This window comes from Oncorhynchus mykiss, chromosome 13 (genome assembly GCF_013265735.2).
Source record: "Oncorhynchus mykiss isolate Arlee chromosome 13, USDA_OmykA_1.1, whole genome shotgun sequence".
Lineage (NCBI taxonomy): Eukaryota > Metazoa > Chordata > Actinopteri > Salmoniformes > Salmonidae > Oncorhynchus > Oncorhynchus mykiss.
The window spans coordinates 40086061-40110352 of record NC_048577.1 but is presented as its reverse complement, the minus strand read 5'-3'; the positions used below and the strand labels follow the sequence as shown (position 1 = coordinate 40110352).

At 43.6% G+C, this 24292-nt stretch overlaps 2 protein-coding genes and 1 long non-coding RNA gene across 7 annotated transcripts in view; 2 read left to right on the top strand and 1 right to left on the bottom strand.

Annotated features, from left to right (window-relative positions):
* LOC110486337 overlaps nucleotides 1-14400 on the bottom strand; it is a 60269-nt gene extending 45869 nt beyond the window's left edge. Inside the window, exons 1-2 of one of the 4 annotated variants that reach the window (XR_005035537.1) lie at nucleotides 14199-14400; nucleotides 8372-8513 (exon numbers count right to left, since the gene is read on the bottom strand). This is a non-coding gene — a long non-coding RNA (uncharacterized LOC110486337). Of the gene's footprint in view, nucleotides 1-8371; nucleotides 8754-8780; nucleotides 8841-14198 lie in introns of those variants that run through there. The other 3 variants (XR_005035536.1, XR_002468060.2, XR_002468059.2) reach the window with 3 other exon arrangements.
* igfals (insulin-like growth factor binding protein, acid labile subunit) lies at nucleotides 10769-13384 on the top strand. Its single transcript, XM_021557854.2, has 2 exons — nucleotides 10769-10885; nucleotides 11235-13384. The coding sequence occupies exon 2, from the start codon at nucleotides 11240-11242 to the stop codon at nucleotides 13037-13039; it is 1800 nt and encodes a 599-aa protein (XP_021413529.2). The 5' UTR covers nucleotides 10769-10885; nucleotides 11235-11239; the 3' UTR covers nucleotides 13040-13384.
* LOC110486334 overlaps nucleotides 13649-24292 on the top strand; it is a 13036-nt gene continuing 2392 nt past the window's right edge. Inside the window, exons 1-22 of one of the 2 annotated variants that reach the window (XM_021557847.2) lie at nucleotides 13649-14115; nucleotides 14294-14398; nucleotides 14479-14925; nucleotides 15052-15154; nucleotides 16826-16985; nucleotides 17069-17311; nucleotides 17460-17741; nucleotides 18007-18148; nucleotides 18295-18489; nucleotides 18608-18760; nucleotides 18919-19113; nucleotides 19213-19326; nucleotides 19449-19593; nucleotides 19710-20004; nucleotides 20378-20457; nucleotides 20603-20757; nucleotides 20891-21017; nucleotides 23140-23271; nucleotides 23361-23525; nucleotides 23704-24006; nucleotides 24106-24162; nucleotides 24243-24281. In XM_021557847.2, coding sequence (XP_021413522.2) covers nucleotides 13999-14115; nucleotides 14294-14398; nucleotides 14479-14925; nucleotides 15052-15154; nucleotides 16826-16985; nucleotides 17069-17311; nucleotides 17460-17741; nucleotides 18007-18148; nucleotides 18295-18489; nucleotides 18608-18760; nucleotides 18919-19113; nucleotides 19213-19326; nucleotides 19449-19593; nucleotides 19710-20004; nucleotides 20378-20457; nucleotides 20603-20757; nucleotides 20891-21017; nucleotides 23140-23271; nucleotides 23361-23525; nucleotides 23704-24006; nucleotides 24106-24162; nucleotides 24243-24281 — 3754 coding nt within the window. In that variant the 5' untranslated portion in view covers nucleotides 13649-13998. The remainder of the gene's footprint in view (nucleotides 14116-14293; nucleotides 14399-14478; nucleotides 14926-15051; nucleotides 15155-16825; nucleotides 16986-17068; nucleotides 17312-17459; nucleotides 17742-18006; nucleotides 18149-18294; nucleotides 18490-18607; nucleotides 18761-18918; nucleotides 19114-19212; nucleotides 19327-19448; nucleotides 19594-19709; nucleotides 20005-20377; nucleotides 20458-20602; nucleotides 20758-20890; nucleotides 21018-23139; nucleotides 23272-23360; nucleotides 23526-23703; nucleotides 24007-24105; nucleotides 24163-24242; nucleotides 24282-24292) is intronic. The other variant, XM_021557846.2, reaches the window with a different exon arrangement.

Sequence of the window (24292 nt, the reverse complement as noted above, 5' to 3'; positions counted from 1 at the left end):
GACACTCTAGACCCAAACTGTTACAGACATATATCCATCCTGCCCTTCTAAAATCTTTGAAAACCAAGTAAATAAACACCTCACCGACCATTTCGAATCCCACCGTACCTTCTCCACTATGTAATCTGGTTTCCGAGCTGGTCATGGGTGCACCTCAGCCACGTTCAAGGACCTAAACGATATCATAACTGGCATCGACAAGAGACAGTACTGTGCAGCAGTCTTCATCAACCTGGCCAAGGCTTTCGACTCTGTCAATCACCACATTCTTATCGGCAGACTCAATGGCCTTGGCTTCTCAAATGACTGCCTCCCCTGGTTCACCAACTACTTCTCAGATAGAGTTCAGTGTGTTAAATTGGAGGGCATGTTGTCCGGACATCTGGCAGTCTCTATGGGGATGCCACATGGTTCAATTCTCGTGCCGACTCTTTTCTCTGTATACATCAATGATGTCGCTCTTGCTGCTGGTGATTCTCTGATCCACCTCTACGCAGACGACACCATTCTGCATACATCTGGCCCTTCTTTGGACACTGTGGTAACAAACCTCCAAACGAGCTTCAACGCCATACAACACTCCTTCCGTGACCTCTAACTGCTTTTAAATGCAAGTAAAACTAAGTGCATGCTCTTCAACCGATTGCTGCCCGCACCCTCCCGCCCGACTAGCATCACTACTCTGGATGGTTCTGACCTAGAATATGTGGACAACTACAAATACCTAGCTGTCTGGTAAGACTGTAAACTCTCCTTCCAGAGTCACATTAAGCATCTCCAATCCCAAATTAAATCTAGAATCAGCTTCCTATTCGCAACAAAGCCTCCTTCACTTATTCCGCCAAACATACCCTCGTAAAACTGACTATTCTACCGATCCTTGACTTCGGCGATGTCATTTACAAAATAGCCTCCAACACTGTACTCAGCAAACTGGATGTAGTCTATTACAATGCCATCCGTTTTATCACGAAAGCCCCGTATACTACCCACCACTGCGACCTGTATGCTCTCGTTGGCTGGCCCTCACTACATATTTGTCACCAAACCCAGTGGCTCCAGGTCATCTATAAGTTTTTGCTAGGTAAAGCCCCGCCTTAGCTCACTGGTCACCATAGCAACACCCACCCGTAGCACGCTCTCCAGCAGGTATATTGCACTGGTCATCCCCAAGGCCAACACTTCCTTTGGCCACCTTTCCTTCCAGTTCCCTGCTGCCAATGACTGGAACGAATTGCAAAAATCTCTGAAGCTGGAGTCTTATATCTCCCTCTCCAACTTTAAGCATCAGCTGTCTGAGCAGCTTACCGATCACTGTACCTGTAAATAGTACACCCAACTACCTAATGCCCCATATTATTACTTACCCTCTTGCTCTTTTGCACCCCAGTATCTCTACTTGCACATTATCATCTGCACATCTATCACTCCAGTATTAACGCTAAATTGTAATTATATTCACCTCTAGGGCCTTACCTCTACATCTGCACACACTGTACATAGATTTTTCTATTTTTCTTTTATTTTGTGTTATTGACTATGTTTGTTTATGTGTAACTCTGTGTTATTGTTTTTGTCGCACTGTTTGCTTTATCTTGGCCAGGTCGCAGCTGTAAATGAGAACTTGTTCTCAATTGGCCTACCTGGTTAAATAAAAGATTAAATCAAAATAATAAAAAATTGCAACGTCAGAATTTTGGGTTCGATTCCCGGGACCACCCATATGTCAAATGTATGCACACATGCTCACTTTGGATAAAAGTGCCTGCTAAATGACATATAATTGTATTATACAGTATATTACAAAAGTGAGTACACCCCTCACATTTTTGTAAATATTTGAGTATATATTTTCATGTGACAACACTGAAAAAATGACACTTTGCTACAATGTAAAGTAGTGAGTGTACAGCTTGTATAACAGTGTAAATTTGCTGTCCCCTCAAAATAACTCAACACACAGCCATTAATGTCTAAACTGCTGGCAACAAAAGTGAGTACACCCCTAAGTGAAAATGTCCAAATTGGGCCCAAAGTGTCAATATTTTGTGTGGCCACCATCATTTTCCAGCACTGCCTTAACCCTCTTGTGCATGGAGTTCACCAGAGCTTCACAGGTTGCCACTGGAGTCCTCTTCCACTCCTCCATGACGACATCACGGAGCTGGTGGATGTTAGAGACCTTGAACTCCTCCACCTTCCGTTTGAGGATGCCCCACAGATGCTCAATAGGGTTTAGGTCTGGAGACATGCTTGGCCAGTCCATCACCTTTACCCTCAGCTTCTTTAGCAAGGCAGTGGTCGTCTTGGAGGTGTGTTTGGGGTCGTTATGTTGGAATACTGCCCTGCGGCCCAGTCTCCGAAGGGAGGGGATCATGCTCTGCTTCAGTATGTCACAGTACATGTTGGCATTCATGGTTCCCTCAATGAACTGTAGCTCCCCAGTGCCGGCAGCACTCATGCAGCCCCAGACCATGATACCATGCTTGACTGCTTGACTGTAGGCAAGACACACTTGTCTTTGTACTCCTCACCTGGTTGCCCCCACACACGCTTGACACCATCTGAACCAAATAAGTTTATCTTGGTCTCATCAGACCACAGGACATGGTTCCAGTAATCCATGTCCTTAGTCTGCTTGTCTTCAGCACACTGTTTGCGGGCTTTCTTGTGCATCATCTTTAGAAGAGGCTTCCTTCTGGGACGACAGCCATGCAGACCAATTTGATGCAGTGTACAGCGTATGGTCTGAGCACTGACAGGCTGACCCCCACCCTTTCAACCTCTGCAGCAATGCTGGCAGCACTCATACGTCTATTTCGCAAAGACAACCTCTGGATATGATGCTGAGCACGTGCACTCAACTTCTTTGGTCGACCATGGTGAGGCCTGTTCTGAGTGGAACCTGTCCAGTTAAACCGCTGTGTGGTCTTGGCCACCGTGCTGCAGCTCAGTTTCAGGGTCTTGGCAATCTTCTTATAACCCAGGCCATCTTTATGTAGAGCAACAATTATTTTTTTCTGATACTCAGAGTTCTTTGCCATGAGGTGCCATGTTGAACTTCCAGTGACCAGTCAGTATGAGGGCGTGTGAGAGCGATGACACCAAATTTAACACACCTGCTCCCCATTCACACCTGAGACCTTGTAACGCTAACGGGTCACATGAAACCGGGGAGGAAAAATGGCTAATTGGGCCCCATTTGGACATTTTCACTTAGGGGTGTACTCACTTTTGTTGCCAGTGGTTTAGACATTAATGGCTGTGTGTTGAGTTATTTTGAGGGGACAGCAAATTTACACTGTTATACAAGCTGTACACTCACTACTTTACATTGTAGCAAAGTGTCATTTCTTCAGTGTTGTCACATGAAAAGATATACTCAAATATTTACAAAAATGTGAGGGGTGTACTCACTTTTGTGATATACTGTATATTAGTATACTATATAGTATTATTATATTAAATGGGAGATGGCTCTTGAGGACAATGCAACAAAAATGTGCTTTAATGTAAAAGGTTTTTCCATTAACTCTGCAGCACCATGACAGAGGTAAGATAAGAACACTGTTATTAGAGGCTAGATTCACACAAAACAAATCACTCTCTAATGGACTATTATCAAAGGCCAAATAGGGGTTACCTGTACGAGTGTGAAATGTGTTTTTTGCATATCCCAACTACCCCTGAGACAAATACCTTGCTTACCAACCCATGTACCATACCCAGCAGCGCAATAACATATGTCCATTTAACATAGAACACAGCTTGTCCACAATTACGTTATGGCCTATGAGCATAGGACACTATTGAATAAAATTACATAAATTGGTAAATAAATACATCTAATTGGTCTGCGTATCTAAGCATAACATTTTGTGTTTTATTCACCCAACAAGCAGAGAGCAACGAAGCCTCCTGTACTCAACAGACATTCTGGGTATTAAAGAGTGGAGGTACAGTGTGAGTAATCATGGGCATATCCTGACTAGTGGGTCTGGGGGTTTCCGATATGAGGCTTAAAGATCAACTCAGCTGCTAATGTGCTAATGAACATTTCAATCAGTATAGCCTACTTATAAAAACACATTTTAATACCAACCCTCAATGCTTTGTACAGCTACGTCTATCTCCCATCATGCATTGGTTGAGTTTGCATTGTGTGGACAGGTTTAGGGTGAATGAATGCCTAGGAAACCGATAGAGGGTTTGAAACGTTATATGAAAGGCAGATTTCTTTTTTTCTCTAAAAATCAGACAGACCACACACCAATCAGCATCAATGTAAAAAGATCACACCTCAGATTTGGGTTCTTTGTTGCTCTGACTCATGCCTCTATCAACGCTTGACTGATTGCCTAATGGTCAGAGGCATAGGTTACAGCATGTGACAAGGGCTAAAAATCATCCAGGGATATGAAAGGATATGTGAGAAATGTATTAGCTAAGGCTTACATGGATTCAAAGTGGGCTACATTTGACCAATTAAATTCCCAAATGAATTGGGTTCCTAATTGAATAGGGTTGTGTGGATCCCCTTTTTAATCTGACCAGCAATCAGCTTGGCGTGGTAACAACAAAAATAAATCATGAACGAGAGCATACATAGTCACAATCCTTCTCATCGCGCTATGATCAACCTCCCAAGCCGAGCATGAGGCTGAATGGCATGATTGCAGTCACGAATGTTTCAAATGGCTTTGGCTCACACAGCTGGACATTTCAGAGCTCTTGAATTGATAAGTCTGTCAGGCGTTTTCATACCGCAAACCGGGAATCAATTTGAATGTGTATCACGAAGGAAGGCCTCTGCTCTTATTAATTGTGAAATATTGCCTCCATCCAGTTAGATGGAATGAATTAGTGCAAATCAATGTTCCCTTTAAACTGCGCGTGTGCGAGACCGCGCACCTCCTCCAAGACTGCTGTGCAGAAGAAATGCCAGGCCGCACCCAGAGACGCAAGAGATTGAACTTCACTGAGTTCGCCCCATTAGATTAGACTATATAGATCAACGTTTTTTTCTGTGATCGAATCAACATTATATCAGCAAAACAAAACAAATCTAACTTTGCAATATTTAGTCTTTAGTCTTTGATTTTGTTGTAGGCAGAGCCAGAGCGCAAAGGAGTAGAATGCTATTGGCGGGGGTAGCCCACGAGCGGCCTTTCAATCACCCGCAATTGAATGCCCTTTTCAGATCAGAGCGAAGAGCCGCGCATGTGCACGTGTGTTGATATTCTTTGCTAGTTAGCGAGTTATTAGCCTAGTTATAGATAAGTATAGGTAAGCCTTGGGGAGTTACTGGTTCCTACAAGAGCACAAAATATGTTGGCTACATTTCAAGTAGTCTTTGAAAAGTCAGTCAGGCAAAAAGCTTACGTCTTAATTAAAGGGGCAGTGATGTATTTTGACGCAGGCTTGAATTTGCAAATAAGCCAATAGGCAAAGGTAGCCTACATTGTCTAATTCTCTGTATGGTAATAATAATTACTGTTATTTTGTAAAGTGGTTTCTTGCATCATACAATGCAATTTACAGTCACCTATTTGTCCCACGGTGTTACAGAACAGACCCTAGTAAAAAATCAATGTCAAGCCCTTCATAATGTAAACACGTTATTAATAGTGTCATAAAATGTAGGCCTGCATTGAACACCAAATATAGGCTAATGTAGGCTATATCATAGAAATCAAAAGCTATTTTCATGTAAAAATGTTATGTGATTTGCTCCATTAGTTTTGTTGGTAGGCCTACATTACGCTCAAATAGCCACAATAGCCTATTGGCTACTGTCTAAAACTGTAAGGGTACAGCCTCAGTGTTCACTGAACATCAGTGCCGGAATTTGCATAAAATTCTCACAAGGTTCAAGTTTCCGGCTCACAAGACTCAGTGCCCTAAAACATTAGAGGGAACATTGGTGCCAATAAGTCCATTTGTTTTAGATTGAGGCCTGCAGGCTTCCTCTAATGCCTATAGGCCTAGTGGGATGTACCCAACAGACGGCGTGTGATATGGACTCATCTCAACAGCAGACCAGTGGGTCAAAGTAATGTTTACTGATTCAAGCGTTTAAAATCATACAGGTTAGTTCATTCCTACAAAGTATTTTCTGTGCTACAGCTTCATTATGCTTTACCTTTGATTCAGATGGGGATCATGGCCCTTTCTGACAGTTTCTCTCCCTTTTGAGACGGGTTGGGGCATCATTTTCAATTTTACAGGAACATCCTTTTCAAGTGAATAATCCTACATCTTCAGGGAAGATTAGACTTATCTTGAGGGCAGAAGAATCTTGTCCTTGGAGAGTAATAAATAATCTCTCGAGGGGATTATTTCATGTTCTGAGTCGATTAAAATGCTTTTTTTGTAACACGATAATACAATTAATCCCTGAAATAATGAAAAAGTTCCATGGTTATTTCATATTACCTTGAGGTAAACTCATCTTAGCCTATGTCTCCCACGGCTCCACACAAAGCCGCTAGTTTAATTTTTATTCAGTACTGTTCTATCACTGTGAAATAGAAATAAGATTGTTCCACTTCACCTGTGTAGTTGTAGGCTACAATCTACTGCAAACCAACTTTTTACGACACATTCTTTGACTCTAGCCCCTCTACATACATAGCCTGTATAAAGAGAAAGGAAATTACTTTAAACTTCTATGCCCCCTCTCACTTGTCAGTGGATTGGGTTTGATGTCATCTCTTGCAATAATCATGCAAAAGTACCTGGCGGAATGGTAATGTTCTTTTATGAAATTATACCTATTATCTGCTCCCTACATCTGGAGAATCCAATATGCCAGCAGCATATGTTATCCCAGGGAAGTCAACATGCTAGATTTCATACAATATGTCTGTCGCATGTGATCTTAAGGGACTTGTGCCATTAGGTTCCCCTCGACAGCCCTGCGCTATACACAAACCTCACATATAATGCATTTAGTTAGCCTACAATCTGTATAATAAGCCAGCTGTAAAAAATACATCTGTGCAACTGGCAAAAATATTATTTTCTCTATTATCTTAAAATATAACATAGCTTTGCTCCATAACCAGCATTCAAAACAGTGTCAGCCTGCACGATTACACAACAGTTAGCCTAACGGAGGTAGGCAGTATTCTCTACTGTTGGGATAGAATTTGGAAGGCAGTAGAGTGCACTTGCCCTTCTAGGCATTCATTCTCTGACAGACAGTCATGAGCAGCAGAAGGAATAACAAAAATATAAGGAAGATGCGGTATTGTAGCTATCAGCACGGATCCTCCAACACACACTGACATGGTGCCCTTCAGGTCTGTTCACCACTGCTGAGGAAGTTCTCAACTTTTCCACTGCTAGTTATGTGACTGAGGAGTTTATCTATTCCTCCTGTATATAAACACTGACTCCCAGCAGAGCGCGAGACATTGCTCTACATTTACTGCCACTGCAGCTGGGGCTCTGTCACTCACCATGAAGCCTCCTGTTCTCCCGGTGCTGACAGACCTGGGAAGGGAACCTTTCTGCTGGTTGAGTGCAGGGGAGTGAGCCAATTAGAGGTGTTTGTCTGGGGAGCAGGAATTGTTAAAGACGCACTATGGGAGATTTCCCTCCGGTACAGGGATTTACACACCTTCATGAGACCCATTCCTTCATTTCTTAAAAATAGGAAAAGTAAATAAGATGGTATATCTTTTTGCGACGGCTCATTAATCATTCTAACAGCATAAAACTCAACAATGTTCTTCCATATTATTTTAATTTGACACCATGCTGTAGCAAACAAGGGCCTCCTCTGCTAGAGCAGAAATGGAAGTTATGAATCAAACTTGAATGAAACATTGCCATGACAGAGTGTACGTGGTAAGGTGGCTATCTTGTTGGACTGATTCAAAGTAAAACAATATCTCAAAACATGTAAACACCTGCAAACAGATTGGGATAACTTGATTGTATGCTGAATGGTCTTTTCTTTCAGAGAAAGTGAGCTTTCGGATTCCTTCGAAGTGTCTCATATGCCTAGGTAACAGAGCAGCAGTGTTCTCTAGTGGTGAAAGAAGTGAATAGCACCACCAATTATAAACATTAAACACACTGCTTAAATATTAGGGATGCTTTATCTTTCTAACAACCTTCAGGCAAGTCTCATGTTGTTCACTATCATGGAACAATCACATTGTGAAAGGAGAAACTTGTTGAGCTAAACAGAGAACTAAGCCTAAGGTGACAGTTCTGTGTCAAAATGATGACTTTTCGTCTTAAAACCCTGATATACCTACTTAAGGTTTAGGATATAATTTAGCGACAAAAATGTGTTCAGTGTGACAAAACAATGTAATTTAATGCCTGCCAGTATTAGAGTAGGCATTACACAACATACCCATGTATTTTCTTAACTGCCAGTCTGTCAAAGTCCAGGATTGTCCAGCCAATGGTCATGTTTTCTGTTAGATTTTATTGAATTTGGACGTCCTTAGGCACACGTCCGGTTCTGGGTAGTCCAGTAAGTTCACGAAACCAAGCTACAGAGAAAGAGAATAAAGTGAAAGTCAACCCACGTTTAACATCACAGTCTGTTTGCCGGTCAATGTGTGTGCTGTGAGATAAGAAACAGCTACATTTCCCTTTACCTGGGATAATGATTAGCTACAGTGCACTGATATCAAGACGAAATTCGGACAAAAAAAACATCTCACAACTCTTAATACTGAGCTTTTACGCACACTGCAAGTACAAACCTGAATCTCTTTTTGTAATACAGTTGAAGTCAGAAGTTTACATACACTTACACAGGTTGGAGTCATTAAAACTCGTTTGTCAACCACTCCACAAATTTCTTGTTAACAAACTGTAGTTTTGGCAAGTCGGTTAGGACATCTACTTTGTGCATGACACAAGTAATTTTTCCAACAATTGTTTCCAGACAGATTATTTCACTTATAGTTCACTGTATCACAATTCCAGTGGGTCAGAAGTTAAAATACACTAAGTTGACTGTGCCTTTAAACAGCTTGGAAAATTCCAGAAAATGATGTAATGGCTTTAGAAGCTTCTGATAGGCTAATTTACATAATTTGAGTCAATTGGAGGTGTACCTGTGGATGTATTTCAAGGCCTACCTTCAAACTCTTTGCTTGACATCATGGGAAAATCAAGAGAAGTTAGCCAAAAACTCAGAAAAAGAATTGCAGACCTCCACAAGTCTGGTTCATTCTTTGGAGCAATTTCCAAACGCCTGAAGGTACCACGCTCATCTGTACCAACAATAGTACGCAAGTATAAACATCATGGGACAACGCAGCCGTCATACTGTTCAGGAAGGAGACATATTCTGTCTCCTAGAGATGAGCGTACTTTGGTGCGAAAAGTGAAAATCATCCCAGAACAACAGCAAATGACCTTGTGAAGATGCTGGAGGAAACAGGTACAAAAATATCTATATTCACAGTAAAACTAGTTCTATATTGACATAACCTGAAATGCAGCTCAGCAAGGAAGAAGCCACTGCTCCAAAACTGCCATAAAAAAAATAGACTACGGTTTGAAACTGCACATAGGGACAAAGATCGTACTTTTTGTAGAAATGTCCTCTGGTCTGATGAAACAAAAATTAAAACTGTTTGGCCATAATGACCATCATTATGTTTGGAAGAAAAAGGGGGAGGCTTGCAAGCCGAAGAACTCCATCCCAACCGTGAAGCACGGGGGTGGCGGTATCATGTTGTGCTTTGCTGCAGGGGGACCTGGTGCACTTCGCAGAATAGATGGCATCATGAGGATGGAAAATTGGATGGATATACTGAAGCAACATCTCAAGACATCAGTTAAAGCTTGGTCGCAAATTGCTCTTCCAAATGAACAATGACCCCAAGCATACTTACAAAGTTGTGACGAAATGGTTTAAGGACAACAAAGTCAAGGTATTGGAGTGGCCATCACAAAGCCCTGACCTCAATCCTATAGAAAATGTGTGGGCAGAACTGAAAAAGCGTGTGAAAAAATGTTTGACCCAAGTTAAACAATTTAAAGGCAATGCTACCAAATACTAATTGAGTGTATGTAAACTTCTGATCCACTGGGAATGTGATGAAAGAAATAAAACCTGAAATAAATCATTCTCTCTACTATTATTCTGACATTTCACATTCTTAAAATAAAGTGGTGATCCTAACAGACCTAAGACAGGGAACTTTTACTATGATTAAATGTCAGGAATTGTGAAACTGAGTTTAAATGTATTTGGCTAAGGTGTATGTAAACTTCCGACTTCAACTGTACATTTCAAAATGCCATTGCTACTTTTCAGCCAGCACAGGTTTATTGCACCAGGTTTGTCTTGTCTCTCCGCCATGTTGTCTGTATCAGTCATAATCTACAGTAAATGTACTCAGAGACAGGACCCTGGCTTTAGTAAACAGCAAAAGGCTACTTGGAAGTCAGACCCCCAGACCATATGTACAGTAGACATTCATATAATATTAATTTTTGCAGTATTAATGATGTTATGTAGTATGACAAATCTGAGTTTAAAACTAAGAACCAATAGAGAGATAAGCGGTAACTGAGGTCATGGGGAAAAAAATGCATTTTGTTAATTAAATTCTTGAACATCAAATAGTTAAGAATGTTCACTGAAAATGTACTTATAAAGATACTGATATGTTTGTATATGTATAAAAAATATATTTGAGAGAGATAGGACCATAGTCTCATTGAAAGACTGATGCTGATGCTGGTCATAGGGTATGAACAGGTTAATTCTGAGAGTTCAGTGGGTCTGACTTTTTCTAGAAAGACTAGGCAGGTTTTCCATTCCAAACACAAATACACACGTCCTTCGTTTGGTGGGTGGCTGTCTGTCGGTCTACCTCAGTCAAAATCGCTGAAATATAAGGTAAGGTCAACTATTCTGATTCATTGAACTTTCATCTTTTAAAATTACACATAATAGAAATGAATGTACACTTATAGTAGCTTTGCATATTTTAGTCATGAATGTTTGCAGTAAAAAAACATTTTTTTTTACAAATTTGGAAATAGGCCTAGGCATTGCCTATACTATTGATCTTAAATTGGTTCATGTAAAATCTGAGTAATCTGAGTACATATGTTAATTTATTGGCTTTCAGGGAGGACTTCAAATGTGAGAAAATACATGTTTTTACAAAGAGAATAAGCATATTAAGTAGTTTTAGATAAGGAACACCAACATTGAGCTTACTTCCTTTGTTCTCTACCCCCAGCTGTTATGCACACCATTGTGCTACTGGTGTTGTGGGTACTGGGGACATCACTGGTGTTGCCAGACCCTGACACAGGGGGAGAGAAACCTACTGAGCCCATTCCTTGTTCCAAGGGCTGCACCTGTCTGCATGACGACTACAGTCTAGAGCTCAATGTCTACTGCAGCGCACGCAACTACACCCAGGCCCCCTCCGACGTGCCTGTCTCCACTCGCTCCCTCTGGCTGGATGGAAACCTGTTCACCACTCTGCCTGCCACCGCCTTCAAGGATCTCAGCAACTTGGATTTTCTGAATCTACAGAGCGGTCAGCTGGTGTCACTTGACTCCCAGGTGTTCAGAGGGCTTAAGTCGCTAGCTCACATCCACCTGGAGCGCAACCGAATCCGTTCATTGCCGGGCACTATCTTCCAGAACACGCCTAACCTCGCCTCGCTTAGTCTCCATAACAATCAACTGTCCCGCATTGAGGAGAAGTTGTTTGCTGGCCTCCCACATATGTGGCTTCTCAACTTGGGGTGGAACTCATTAGCAGTGTTGCCTGAGACTGGGTTCCATGACCTGCATGGCCTGAGGGAGCTGGTTCTTGCTGGGAATAGGCTGGCTTACTTACAGCCACAACTCTTCCAAGGTCTTACCGAGCTGAAGGAGTTGGACCTCACCGGAAATTACCTGAAGGTCATTAAGGCTAATGTGTTCATGAAGCTCCCCAAACTGCAAAAGCTTTACCTGGCTCAGAATCAGATAGTGACGGTGGTACCCAGAGCCTTTGTGGGTATGAAGTCCCTCAGATGGCTGGATCTCACAAACAATAAACTGTCAGCGCTCCACGATGAGACTTTCCTTGGTCTTCACAGCCTCCATGTGCTGCGGCTCTCCAACAACTCCATCAGTGGACTAAGGCCCAGGACTTTCCGTGACTTGCAGTACCTTGAAGAACTGCGTCTGAGCTACAACCGGATTCATGCCTTGGGGGACAGGATCTTTGAGGGGCTTGGGCACCTGGAGGTTCTAGAGCTGGAGCACAACCAGGTGCAGGAGGCCCGGATGGGCACCTTCATGGGCCTCTCTCACCTGGCTGTCATTAACCTGTCTGGCAGCTGTTTCCGCAGTCTTCCAGACCAAGTGTTCAAAGGTCTCGCTAAGCTCCACAGTCTTCACCTGGATAAGGGCTGTCTGACCAGGGTCACGACCCAAGCTTTCATTGGACTATCGGGTCTGCGACGACTCTTTCTTCAAAACAACAACATCTCTGTGGTGGAGCGCCAGAGCTTCGTGGAACTCTTGGGCCTACAACAACTAGACCTGAGATTCAACAAGCTCGAGGTCCTAACCTCCCACACCTTCTACGGCCTGAAGAACCTGGACTATCTGCTGCTGTCCAGCAACCTGTTCCGTCAACTTCCCTCTGAGGCCCTCATGCCCTTGAAGCATCTCTCGTGGTTGGACCTCTCAGCTAACAGGCTGGAGATCCTGCACAATGGTACCATGCAGCTGCTGCCCAGGCTACGCTATCTAAACCTGAAAGATAACGCTCTTAGCAGCATTCCACCAGATATCCCAGACACCCTACACCAACTGTGGCTGACAGGGAACCGTTGGAAGTGTGACTGCAGTGTCCTTCCCCTTAGAGACTACAGCTTGAGGAGACCACAGACGGTGCCCCGGCAAGTGGAAACCCTGGCTGAGGGAGAGGAACCCCACACTGTTGTCACCATCTACAACAATATAACATGCAACAGCCCTCCAAGCTTGGTTGGCCATGACCTGAGGGATATCAGCAACGAACATTTCAACAACTGCTGAAGGGGTCAAAGACGCCAGACATTTGGAAGACAATAATTTCAAAATAATTGTTATTAGCCTACAATTTTCCCTGTACATTCAATGATTTAGCCTATATTAATTATTTCTCAAAATATGTAATGTAACAAAATATTTTTGCTACTGTGGTAATTAGGCCCTACATGTTGCAAGTATGTAGCTTTTGCGTCATACACTTTTAGTTAGTTTCATATTTCATGAAATGTTCATTAACATTGCAAGTAAGCCTAATAGAATACACAGTGTACAGTACTTTTAGCTTTTAGGACATGTTTCAAAGCAGTCCACTTTTGAATGGGTGACTATTAAACTCCTCCTTTGAATAAACACAAGTCATGTTTGTTTTTGTCCTCTGAATAAATATTTAAGAGACAGATTTGCTCAACAAGGAATTGGTCACACAACCAAATATAGATATAGGCCCTAGGTAAACAATAGCAGCCTTTACCAATTAAAGGTGCAGAGGCCCAGCTATTGAGGGGCCAGATGGACCATGTGTGTACACAAGGCAAACACTTCCTTCTGTATCATAAGAAGGTACTACAGAACTCTAAGCAGAGGGAGAAGTAAACCTTCAGGGCCTACATATAACGACACTATAACGTTTTCATTTTGAAGAAGTGGGCAGGAGCAATTTTACAGCAGCACATTTCCAATACAGCTTTGACAGCAGGATTCATAGACCGCAGAACTTGAACTACATTACTTAACTCGCAGTCGCATCACAGATGTTGACATGTTCATGTTGACCATCTTTCCCCAGGCCACATCTCTTCTGCACTGCAACACGTGCTCCTCCATAATTGATATGCGCTCCTCACTCTCTTAGTTCAGTTGTTATGGTAACCAACAGTTTGCTAGTTGTTGTTAGCAGCTATTTAACTTGAGCTAACTTAGTGGAGCTGACTGCTACTGCTTTCACATAAGAGTGGTCTATCTTGATGATTATAGATACATTAGTTTATGTCAATATGGACACAGATCCTTCAACGCGTTGGAATGCTCTTTTTGACAGCTTCAAACCCCATATTCCGTCCATTGATTCGGATTCTTCATCGGTGAGTTTGATTACTGCACTTAGCTAACGTTAGCTAGCTAGCCCTATGAAAAACCCTTAATTTGTATGAGTTTTGCTACTTACTTGCTGTTCCACAAGAGTTTGAATTGTGTTTGCCACAGTAAATCTAGATAAATGTATCAAACGTTAGCTGACATTTGTCTAATCTTACTCTCCAGTCTGAAAATGAAGAAGACATTTCCATCTTTCGGCGACCAGTAGCCCTTCTTCCTAAACACACAGAGTGCCTAGAGTGTCTGTCATTGGAGGACTCTGAAATAGAGGTAACGTGAAATAGCTAGGAGCAAGTTTACGCCAATTGGTGACGAGTCCTTGACAAGGTTACTGTGTGTATCCCAAACAGGAGCTTCTAATATCTATGGCACAGCCACAACTGTGTTTGACAGAGGAGACCATTTGCCCTCATAGAGAGCCTACAACTGAACCCCATGGAGTTTATCAAGCTACTGATTTAGCCCAGCAGGGCACACACCAGGAGCTCAGTCCCATAGGTAATACGGTAAATGAGATATGCAGCCATGACTCTATTAGAAATGCAGCTTGGGCAGGAGGCCATCCACGCAGCAACGTTCCTGTGGAGATGAAAGGGGACACCTCAGCGCACCACAGCCATGGCACACTAAACAGACAAAAAACAACTGAGTCCACATCGCCACAGACTTCACACAACACAGCTTGTGAAGAAAACACATTGGAGTCACTCAATGCTTTGAGAAAGACACCGAGAACTGAACCAAATGGCTCTATGAAAAAGCCACTACAAAATAGTCAAACTGTTTTGTCTTTTGAGGTGAGTTTAAGTTTCCTGTTATAAATTGAGAAGGTACTACATAATAACTAATGTATTTGTTGACCATTAGATAAATACTGATGAAGTGTTATGTCCTACAAATCAGTACCTTTGTGTTTTTACCAGCCACTGGAGCACTGGGATCTGGACCAGATTCTTCTGACTCTTCAAACAGACAGACTCTTTTTAGGAGGCAGTGTGTCTGACGAACCTATGGAAATACAACCAGGTAGACAATAGGGTAACTCTAAGGTATCACTGACACAGTTGAAGTTGGAAGTTTACATGCACTTAGGTAGGAGTCATTAAAACTAATTTGTCAACCACTCCACACATTTCTTGTTAACAAACTATAGTTTTGGCAAGTCGGTTAGGACATCTATATTGTGCACGACACAAGTAATTTTTACAACAATTGTTTACAGACAGATTATTTCACTTATAATTCATTGTATCACAATTCCAGTGGGTCAGAAGTTAAAATACACTAAGTTGACTGTGCATTTAAACAGCTTGGAAAATTCCAGAAAATGATGTCATGGCTTTAGAAGCTTCTGATTGGCTAATTTACATCATTTGAGTCAATTGGAGGTGTACCTGTGGATGTATTTCAAGGCCAACCTTGAAAAGTCTGGTTCATCCTTTGGAGCAATTTCCAAATGCAAAGGTACCACGTTCATCTGTACCAACAATAGTACACAAGTATAAACACCATGGGACCACGCAGCCGTCATACCGCTCAGGAAGGAGACGCATTCTGTCTCCTAGAAATGAACATACTTTGGTGCGAAAAGTGCAAATCAATCCCAGGACAACAGCAAAGGACATTGTGAAGATGCTGGAGGAAACAGGTACAAAAGTATCTATATCCACAGTAAAACGAGTCCTATATCGACATAACCTGAAAGGCCGCTCAGCAAAGAAGAAGACACTGCTCCCAAACCGCCATAAAAAAAGGTTTGCAACTGAACATGGGGACAAAGATCGTACTTTTTGAGGAATGTCCGCTGGTCTGATGAAACAAAAATAGAACTGTTTGGCCATAATGACCATCGTTATGTTTGGAGGAAAAAGTGGGAGGCTTGCAAGCCAAAGAACACCATCCCAACCGTGAAGCACCATGTTGTGGGGGTGCTTTGCTACAGGAGGGCCTGTTGCACTTCACAAAATAGATGGCATCATGAGGATGGAAAATGATGTGGATATATTGAAGCAACATCTCAAGACAAGTTAAAGCTTGCTCGCAAATGGGTCTTCCAAATGGACAATGACGCCAAGCATACTTACAAAGTTGTGGCAAAATGGCTTAAGGACAACAAAGTCAAGGTATTGGAGTGGCCATCACAAAGCCCTAACCTCACTCCTATAGAACATTTGTGGGCAGAACTGAAAAAGTGTGTGTGAGCAAGGAGGCCTACAAACCTGACTCAGTTACACCAGCTCTGTCAGGAGGAAGGGGCCAAAATTCACCCAACTTATTGTGGGAAGCTTATGGAAGGCTACCCAAAACGTTTGATCCAAGTTAAACAATTTAAAGTGAATGCTACCAAGTACTAATTGAGTGTATGTTAACTTCTGACCCACTGGGTATGTGATGAAAGAAATAAAAGCTGAAATAAATCACTCTCTACTATTATTCTGACATTTCACATTTTTAAATAAAGTGGTGATCCTAACTGATCTAAGACAGGGAACTTTTACTAGGATTAAATGTCAGGAATTGGGAAAAACTGAATTTAAATGTATTTGGCTAAGGTGTATGTAAACGTCCGACTTCAACTGTATAGCTACTGCTGAACAACTAGTAGATGTAGAGTAACCAGTGTGCACCTAGCATGTCATTCACATTCAATGCTATTATCATAATGATGTAATCAATTCATTCTCAATTTGGTCACAGATGGAGACAATGTAAGGTCACAGGATACTATATTGGAGAGGCTGTCTGCTTTCTGTAGGACACAGTCATGTGGAGATGCTGAAGAGAAAAGAGAAACTGCGCCAGATAAAACCTCTGGTGTGCCTCAGAAAGCACCTGTCCAACATCCTACCAATTTCAGGTAAAATATATGATCATGTTGTGTGGGTTTCACATGATTATGAATAATGTAATTAATTAACATGAACATTTTGTTTACTGCAGACAAAATGGTGGATGGAGAAAGTCTTTCAAAAGGATGGCATTTGAGTTGCAGCCAAGCCGCCAGGAAGCGCCCACCGTTTATATTGATTTACGTAACCCTGAGCCTCCCACGAACACAACCAGACCATGTAACAGCGCTTCATCACAATCCATGAAGCTGACCAACCCCAACCTACATGACGAAAACCAATCTGATAAGAAAACAGACAATAATATACGGTCTGGTTTACTGAATGGAAAAGAGTAAATATTGCCTTGAATAACTGACCCATTGTAAAGCTCTAAACATTATTACATAGGTTTGTAAATATACAGTACTATAATGGCTCTGTATCTGTGAATTACAGTTTTACTCCTTCCTGAGTCAATGTTTATTTTTTTCTTCTCCCAGGGAAGTAACTGGAAAGAGCCTGTTACTCAGAATGTTACGCGAGGCGAACAGAAACAGGAGAGAGCCGGACAGGAAAGATCCAGTTCCAGCAGATTCTACATGCAGAACCCCCAGAAGAGTGTCCTTGAAGGACAAGCTGCCTGAGGCTAACAGTGAGATAACATCTCTGCTTCCAGAGGTGGACAACCAAATCACAATGAAGCGTGACCAAAACAGGCCGCCAGTTGAGAGAACACCTGCTTTTCAGCAGAGTGCTACTACCGGGCAGCCAAAGAAACAAAGGTAGATACGATATTCATTTTAGGAGACTTTGTCTCAGATACTGTATCTTGAATCTTAGTCACAGTGGCTCACACAGGAGGTTGGTGGCACCTTCATTTGGGAGGACGGGCTCATGCTAAACACTGGAGTGGAATAGTATCAAATAAGGTACATCAAACACATGGTTTGATGCCATTCCATTCGCTCCGTTCCAGCCATTATTATGAGCCGTCCTCCCCTCAGCAGCCTCCACTGGTGGCTGAACACCTGTTTTGTGACCTGTCAGTGACCGAGAGCAGAGAGAGCAACAGAAACAGAGAGCACAGCGCCAGCAACAGCTCGAGAAACAGCTGGAAAGCTTTAGACCAACAAGGTCTGCTGGAGACAGGGAGCCTGCCGCTGAGAAGACTGATGTTCTTTATGACACTGTAAGTTCATCTGGAACAGAGACTCAGTGCTCACTATTCAATAGCTCTCCACTCAGTCTTCTTTGTCATTGTCATTCCCTCAGTGCCATTTGATAAATTGAGCGTTACCCCTACATATATCATATTTTTCGTTCTTTTTTTCCCAGGAGGCCTCTCACCTACAATCAGTTAATACTCTGCCTGCTGATATGGAGGATAAGGAGTGCTTGCTGCTGACTGTATGCCTCTCCAGTCCCGGCCTGGTAGCCAGCAGCAGTCCTCATTGGAAAGCACCAACAGTGGAGTCAGCCACAACCAAATCCACTATATACAATGCTCTGGTTGCTTGGTTTCTGTCTTTGGTGAATATTTATTTGACTAGTCCTTGACAACGTCATTCAACTGAGATCATCTGATTATTTTTACTCTGTTTGAGATGGAGTCCATGTCTTACTGAGGCCTCTAACTTGTGTGTTGTAGGTTGGAGCACCAGACCCTCAAGGGGGTGATGACAGGGCTGCTGTACCTTTCTGGGTGGCCGGCCTACAGCAGCTGTGGACAGAGGATGGACTGGCTCTACACATCTGTGCTGTGTCCCACGGAGAGAGCCTACAACTTGTCCGAAAACCCCGGGTGAGAGGAATGAACATAGAGATCCTTTTAAATTACTTATTATTATTAGTAGTAGTAGTATTCTAATTCCCAATTCTATGTGAATGCACCCAAACATTTCCTCTGTTCCTACACCACCTTTTCTGCAGTTAAGTGATTTTCCTTTTTCTTCTTTATAGAAATGGGGTGTGGATAAGGGTCATAGTGTGTTCCAGCAGCGTGTCTGCAGGTTCCTCTCTCAGACCTCCCTCAGAGCCATCACCCATTGGCTGCCGCAGCTCAGGAGCCTATTAGACCAAGAGGCCTATCCCCCAACCGTCCACATACCTGCCTCCTGCCTGGACAGTTTTATCTCTGTCAACTCAGACAAAATGGTAGGTAGTAGGTACAGGTGAATGCTTAGAATCTGAGATTGACTTGATGATGTGGATGTGTTCCCTGTAATGTGCTGTATAATTTGCCCTGTGTCTCAGGCTGTGAAGAGGACCTTCGGTCTGAACCCAGGCTTCTACTGGCAGACTGTGGAGACTCAGGAGCTCAGCTGTCAGAGGCCTGAGACCATGTGCACTCAGCAGCTACACACAGAGGTAAGAACGTCTAGTCTCAGCTGTTCCAAAACTCCTTGGTATCGTCTAACCTCAGGGTTAATACCCCATGGTCATGGGATGAGGAAATCAACCATACAGTTTTTTTCTTCTTCTCCTCACAGATAGCTGTTGCTCTGGGATACACGTCTTTGTTCCTGCATCCCTTGGTGGTTCACCACACCCTCCAGCTTCTCCACAGCTCAGGCCTGGATGTGTGTGGCCTCCGCCTCCTTTACCCTCCTCCTGACCTTCTGACCAACAGCGCCGGTAAAACGTCTATCAACTAATATTCTATTCTGTTATATTCTTATCTAGTCTGCAGATCTTCAGTGGCCTAGACTGGAATGATTCAGTAAGTTATAGTAAGTATGTCTCCGATTCAGGCAGGGTATCCTACGGGCAGGGAGATGATGGGGCCGATGAGCCCGTCCTTGCCCTGGCTGTCCGAGGGCCTCACGCCCGCACCGTGTGGCAGGATGTAACAGGCCCTTCAGACCCCCTGTTGGCTAGGAAGACAGACCCGGCATCCATCAACGCCCTGCACTACAGCAGCAAGAACTTGCCCCTCCTCTACTCCCCTCGCCTGGCCAGCAGTGTGCACAGAGAACTGGTCACGTGGTTCGCAGGGAGAGTTCCAGGGAATAATTCCCAGAACCCTGACCAGGCTCCAACTGACAGGTGTGTTTGTAGTCCAGAGCCATCCTGATGTCTCACAACCATCACTCAAACATTACAAGTAGAAAAACAAACATATTACTACTACTAATAACAATTTATTGAACTTTTATAGTGCTATAACCTCACATAAAGAATCTCAAAGCGTTGTGAAGCAACAACAACAAAAAAACAAGCAATTTGAAAAACAACAACATCGTTAATCATCATGAGTAGATGGAAGGTCAAGAGGCTGAAGGTTTACTCAGTAAACATTGATTGATACATTCGTTTTCATCTTCTTGGGTAATATATATATATATATATATAACATACACAACACAAACAGTAGTCAAAGTATTTCACAAAAAACATGATTTTCTTCCAACACTCTCAGCTCTGCCCCTGGTGATGGAGAGGGAAGCAGCCCCTTGTATTTAACCAGGTCCTCTACCACCCTGTGTGCTACTGTTAAAGGTAACTCAGAAACAAGTACACACTTGAGGTCAACAATGTTAGAGTTATGGCTTAATGCTTTACTCTAGTCTCGATCCCAAGTACAGTAGTTGGAAGTTTCAAAATGTCTTACTGTGGATCTGACTCTTCCCTTCCCACCTCATAGTGGACGTGTTCTTGATAGTGTCCCCAGCGGTGGCGCCGTGCTGCTACAGCCGGGTTCTGTCTGTGTGTGAGGGCAGAGGGTTCAGTCTGAGGGGGGTCCAGAGGCTGCAGCTCCCCACCAAACGAACCCAGGCACTGGGACTCACCAGACAGCAGGTAACAACCCCACCTCCACCACACTGTCTCCAGATCAGTCACACCACACTGAAATGACAGCAAAGTGCCTGAGAGAAGCTGGTGAGATCAATGTTGACTATGCCCTTAAAAACTTGTCTTTCTCTTTGACAAGGTGGCAGTGTTCTGCAGTCCGCCCACTGTTACTGTGGATGAGAAGAAAGTTGAGCTGTCTTCCCACTGCCTGGTCTTACTTCTGAGGAGAGAGAGTGGCCTGCGTCACTGTGCCAGCCTGCCTGCAGGTATAGCACTTAACCCTGTAATACCTAATATCTCTCCTTCTATCACCTCAAAAGTACACTGAGTGTACAAAACATTAGGAACACCTTCCTAGTATTGAGTTGCACGCCCTTTTGCCCTCAGAACAGCCTTAATTCGTTGGCGCATGGACTACAAGGTATTGAAAGTGTTCCACAGGGATGCTGGCCGATGTTTACCCCAATGCTTCCCACAGTTGTGTCAAGTTGGCTGGACGTCCTTTGGGTGGTGGACCATTGATACACACGGGAAACTGTTGAGCTTGAAAAACGCAGCAGCATTGCAGTTCTTGACACTTCTAGCTTGACACTTCACTTGCAGTTCTAGCAATTACTACCATCCCCCGTTCAAAGGAACTTAAATATTTTGTCTTACCCATTCACCCTCTGAATGGTACACATACACCTTCGACCTGGCCAAGGCTTTCGACTCTGTCAATCACCATATTCTTATCGGCAGACTAAGTAGCCTCGGTTTTTCTAATGACTGCCTTGCCTGGTTCACCAACTACTTTGCAGACAGAGTTCAGTGTGTCAAATCGGAGGGCATGTTGTCCGGTCCTCTGGCAGTCTCAATGGGGGTGCCACAGGGTTCAATTCTCGAACCGACTCTTTTCTCTGTATATATCAATGATGTTGCTCTTGCTGCGGGCGATTCCCTGATCCACCTCTACGCAGACGACACCATTCTGTATACTTCCGGCCCTTCCTTGGGCACTGTGCTATCTAACCTCCAAACGAGCTTCAACGCCATACAACACTCCTTCCGTGGCCTCCAACTGCTCTTAAACGCTAGTAAAACCAAATGCATGCTTTTCAACCGTTCGCTGCCTGCACCCGCACGCCCGACTATCATCACCACCCTGGATGGTTCCGACCTAGAATATGTGGACATCTATAAGTACCTAGGTGTCTGGCTAGACTGTAAACTCTCCTTCCAGACTCATATCAAACATCTCCAATCTAAAATCAAATCTAGAGTCGGCTTTCTATTCCGCAACAAAGCCTCCTTCACTCACGCCGCCAAACTTACCCTAGTAAAACTGACTATCCTACCGATCCTTGACTTTGGCGATGTCATCTACAAAATAGCTTCCAATACTCTACTCAGGAAACTGGATGTAGTTTATCACAGTGCCATCCGTTTTGTTACTACAGCACCTTATACCACCCACCACTGTGACCTGTATGCTCTAGTCGGCTGGCCCTCGCTACATATTCGTCGCCAGACCCACTGGCTCCAGGTCATCTACAAGTCCATGCTAGGTAAAGCTCCGCCTTTTCTCAGTTCACTGGTCACGATGGCAACACCCACCCGTAGCACGCGCTCCAGCAGGTGTAGCTCACTGATCATCCCTAAAGCCAACACCTCATTTGGCCGCCTTTCGTTCCAGTTCTCTGCTGCCTGTGACTGGAACGAATTGCAAAAATCGCTGAAGTTGGAGACTTTTATCTCCCTCACCAACTTCAAACATCTGCTATCTGAGCAGCTAACCGATCGCTGCAGCTGTACATAGTCTATCGGTAAATAGCCCACCCAATTTACCTACCTCATCCCCATACTGTTTATATTTATTTACTTTTCTGCTCTTTTGCACACCAGTATCTCCACCTGTACATGACCATCTGATCATTTATCACTCCAGTGTTAATCTGCAAAATTGTAATTGTTCTCCTACCTCCTCTTGCCTTTTGCACACAATGTATATAGACTCTCTTTTTTTTCTACTGTGTTATTGACTTGTTAATGTGTAACATTGTGTTGTCTGTTCACACTGCTATGCTTTACCTTGGCCAGGTCGCAGTTGTAAATGAGAACTTGTTCTCAACTAGCCTACCTGGTTAAATAAAGGTGGAAAAAAAAAATACACCTTCATCTACACTGATTGAAGTAGATTCAACAGGTGACATCAATAAGAGATCATAGCTTTCACCTGGATTCACCTGGTCACAGTCTATGTCATGGAAAGAGCAGGTGTTCGTAATGTTTTGTACAGTCAGTGTATAAAGAACATGTATCCCATTTGATGCTGATAGGTACTGTAGAGGCATTTGAGCTCGTGACATCAATGTTCAGTTTATTGACACTGATTCCTCTTTTTCTCAGCCCTTATGAAAGAGTTCGAGAAGCAGAGGTTGTTGGGATGTATCCACATCAGACTGTCAGATGAAGGAAAGCTGGACCCGAGCAGCTGCTTTCACATGTTGCCCTACAGAGAGAGCCTGCTCCATAGCTTTGGTAAGGGAAGAGTTAACACAGTCTGTCAATGATGACCCCCTCCCTGGCTTCCTGGTTTAATTGAGTTTATGTTCATGCTTGGTTCTCAGGTGGGCGAATGTGGGCCGTACCCAACCCCTGCAATGTGGTGCTGTCCAATCACAGGTGTCCATCCAACCCAGAGCTGGAGCAGGTGGTGGTGCTTACGCTGTCTGGAAGGGACATCAGTCAGGGCCTGAGCCTGCTACACAGGCTCTGGACAGGGGACACAACAGGTACTTTACCCCACATTAACCATTCCCACAACACAGCCTATGTAATGAAATATATTTAAAATGCATAATGTTATTCATAATACCGATATTGTACTTGCAATTCAGCTGTAGCACTGAACTCCTCACCTACCTAACCTTGCCCTACGTTTCTCTCCTATCTACCCTGTTTCTCCGTCAGGCGATGTCGTGGAGGATGGATTCGAGCTGCTGGCCCTGAAATGGCTGCCTACATTGTCCCGGCAGCAGGCGCGGGAGGTGAGCCCCTATGAGGTAGGAGACCGGCTGTGGCAGAGCAGCCTGGTGGGCCTGGCCTCCTCCCCTGCCCTGGTGTGTGCTCTGAGGAGGGTGGACGCCTTCGCCACGCTACGGCGGCTCCTGCCACGGGACTACCCCGGGAACCTGAACATACTGTTGTCTCCCACTCCTGAACTGGCCTTCAGACAAGCGTCCCTCTTCTTCTCCCTGGGAGACATGATCCCTGGTAAAAACTAGTCAGTGCAAACTAGGTACTATTTCACTGTACCCTATATCTGGGGCAATCATGTCAAGGATAGCTATGTGGATTTTCTCTCATCTTCAGATCACAGTGTGCGCCCATTACTGAAGTTCCTACCCCCACCTCGCATTAATGTAGCTGGTATGTGTCACCGGGTCATCAGCACATTCAATCGACTCTCTCACCCGCCTCCCTTCTGACTTGTTTAATATTTCTTACAGGTTCCCAGTGTGAGTCATTGTTTAACTGCATGGTGCAGGGTGAGTTTGGA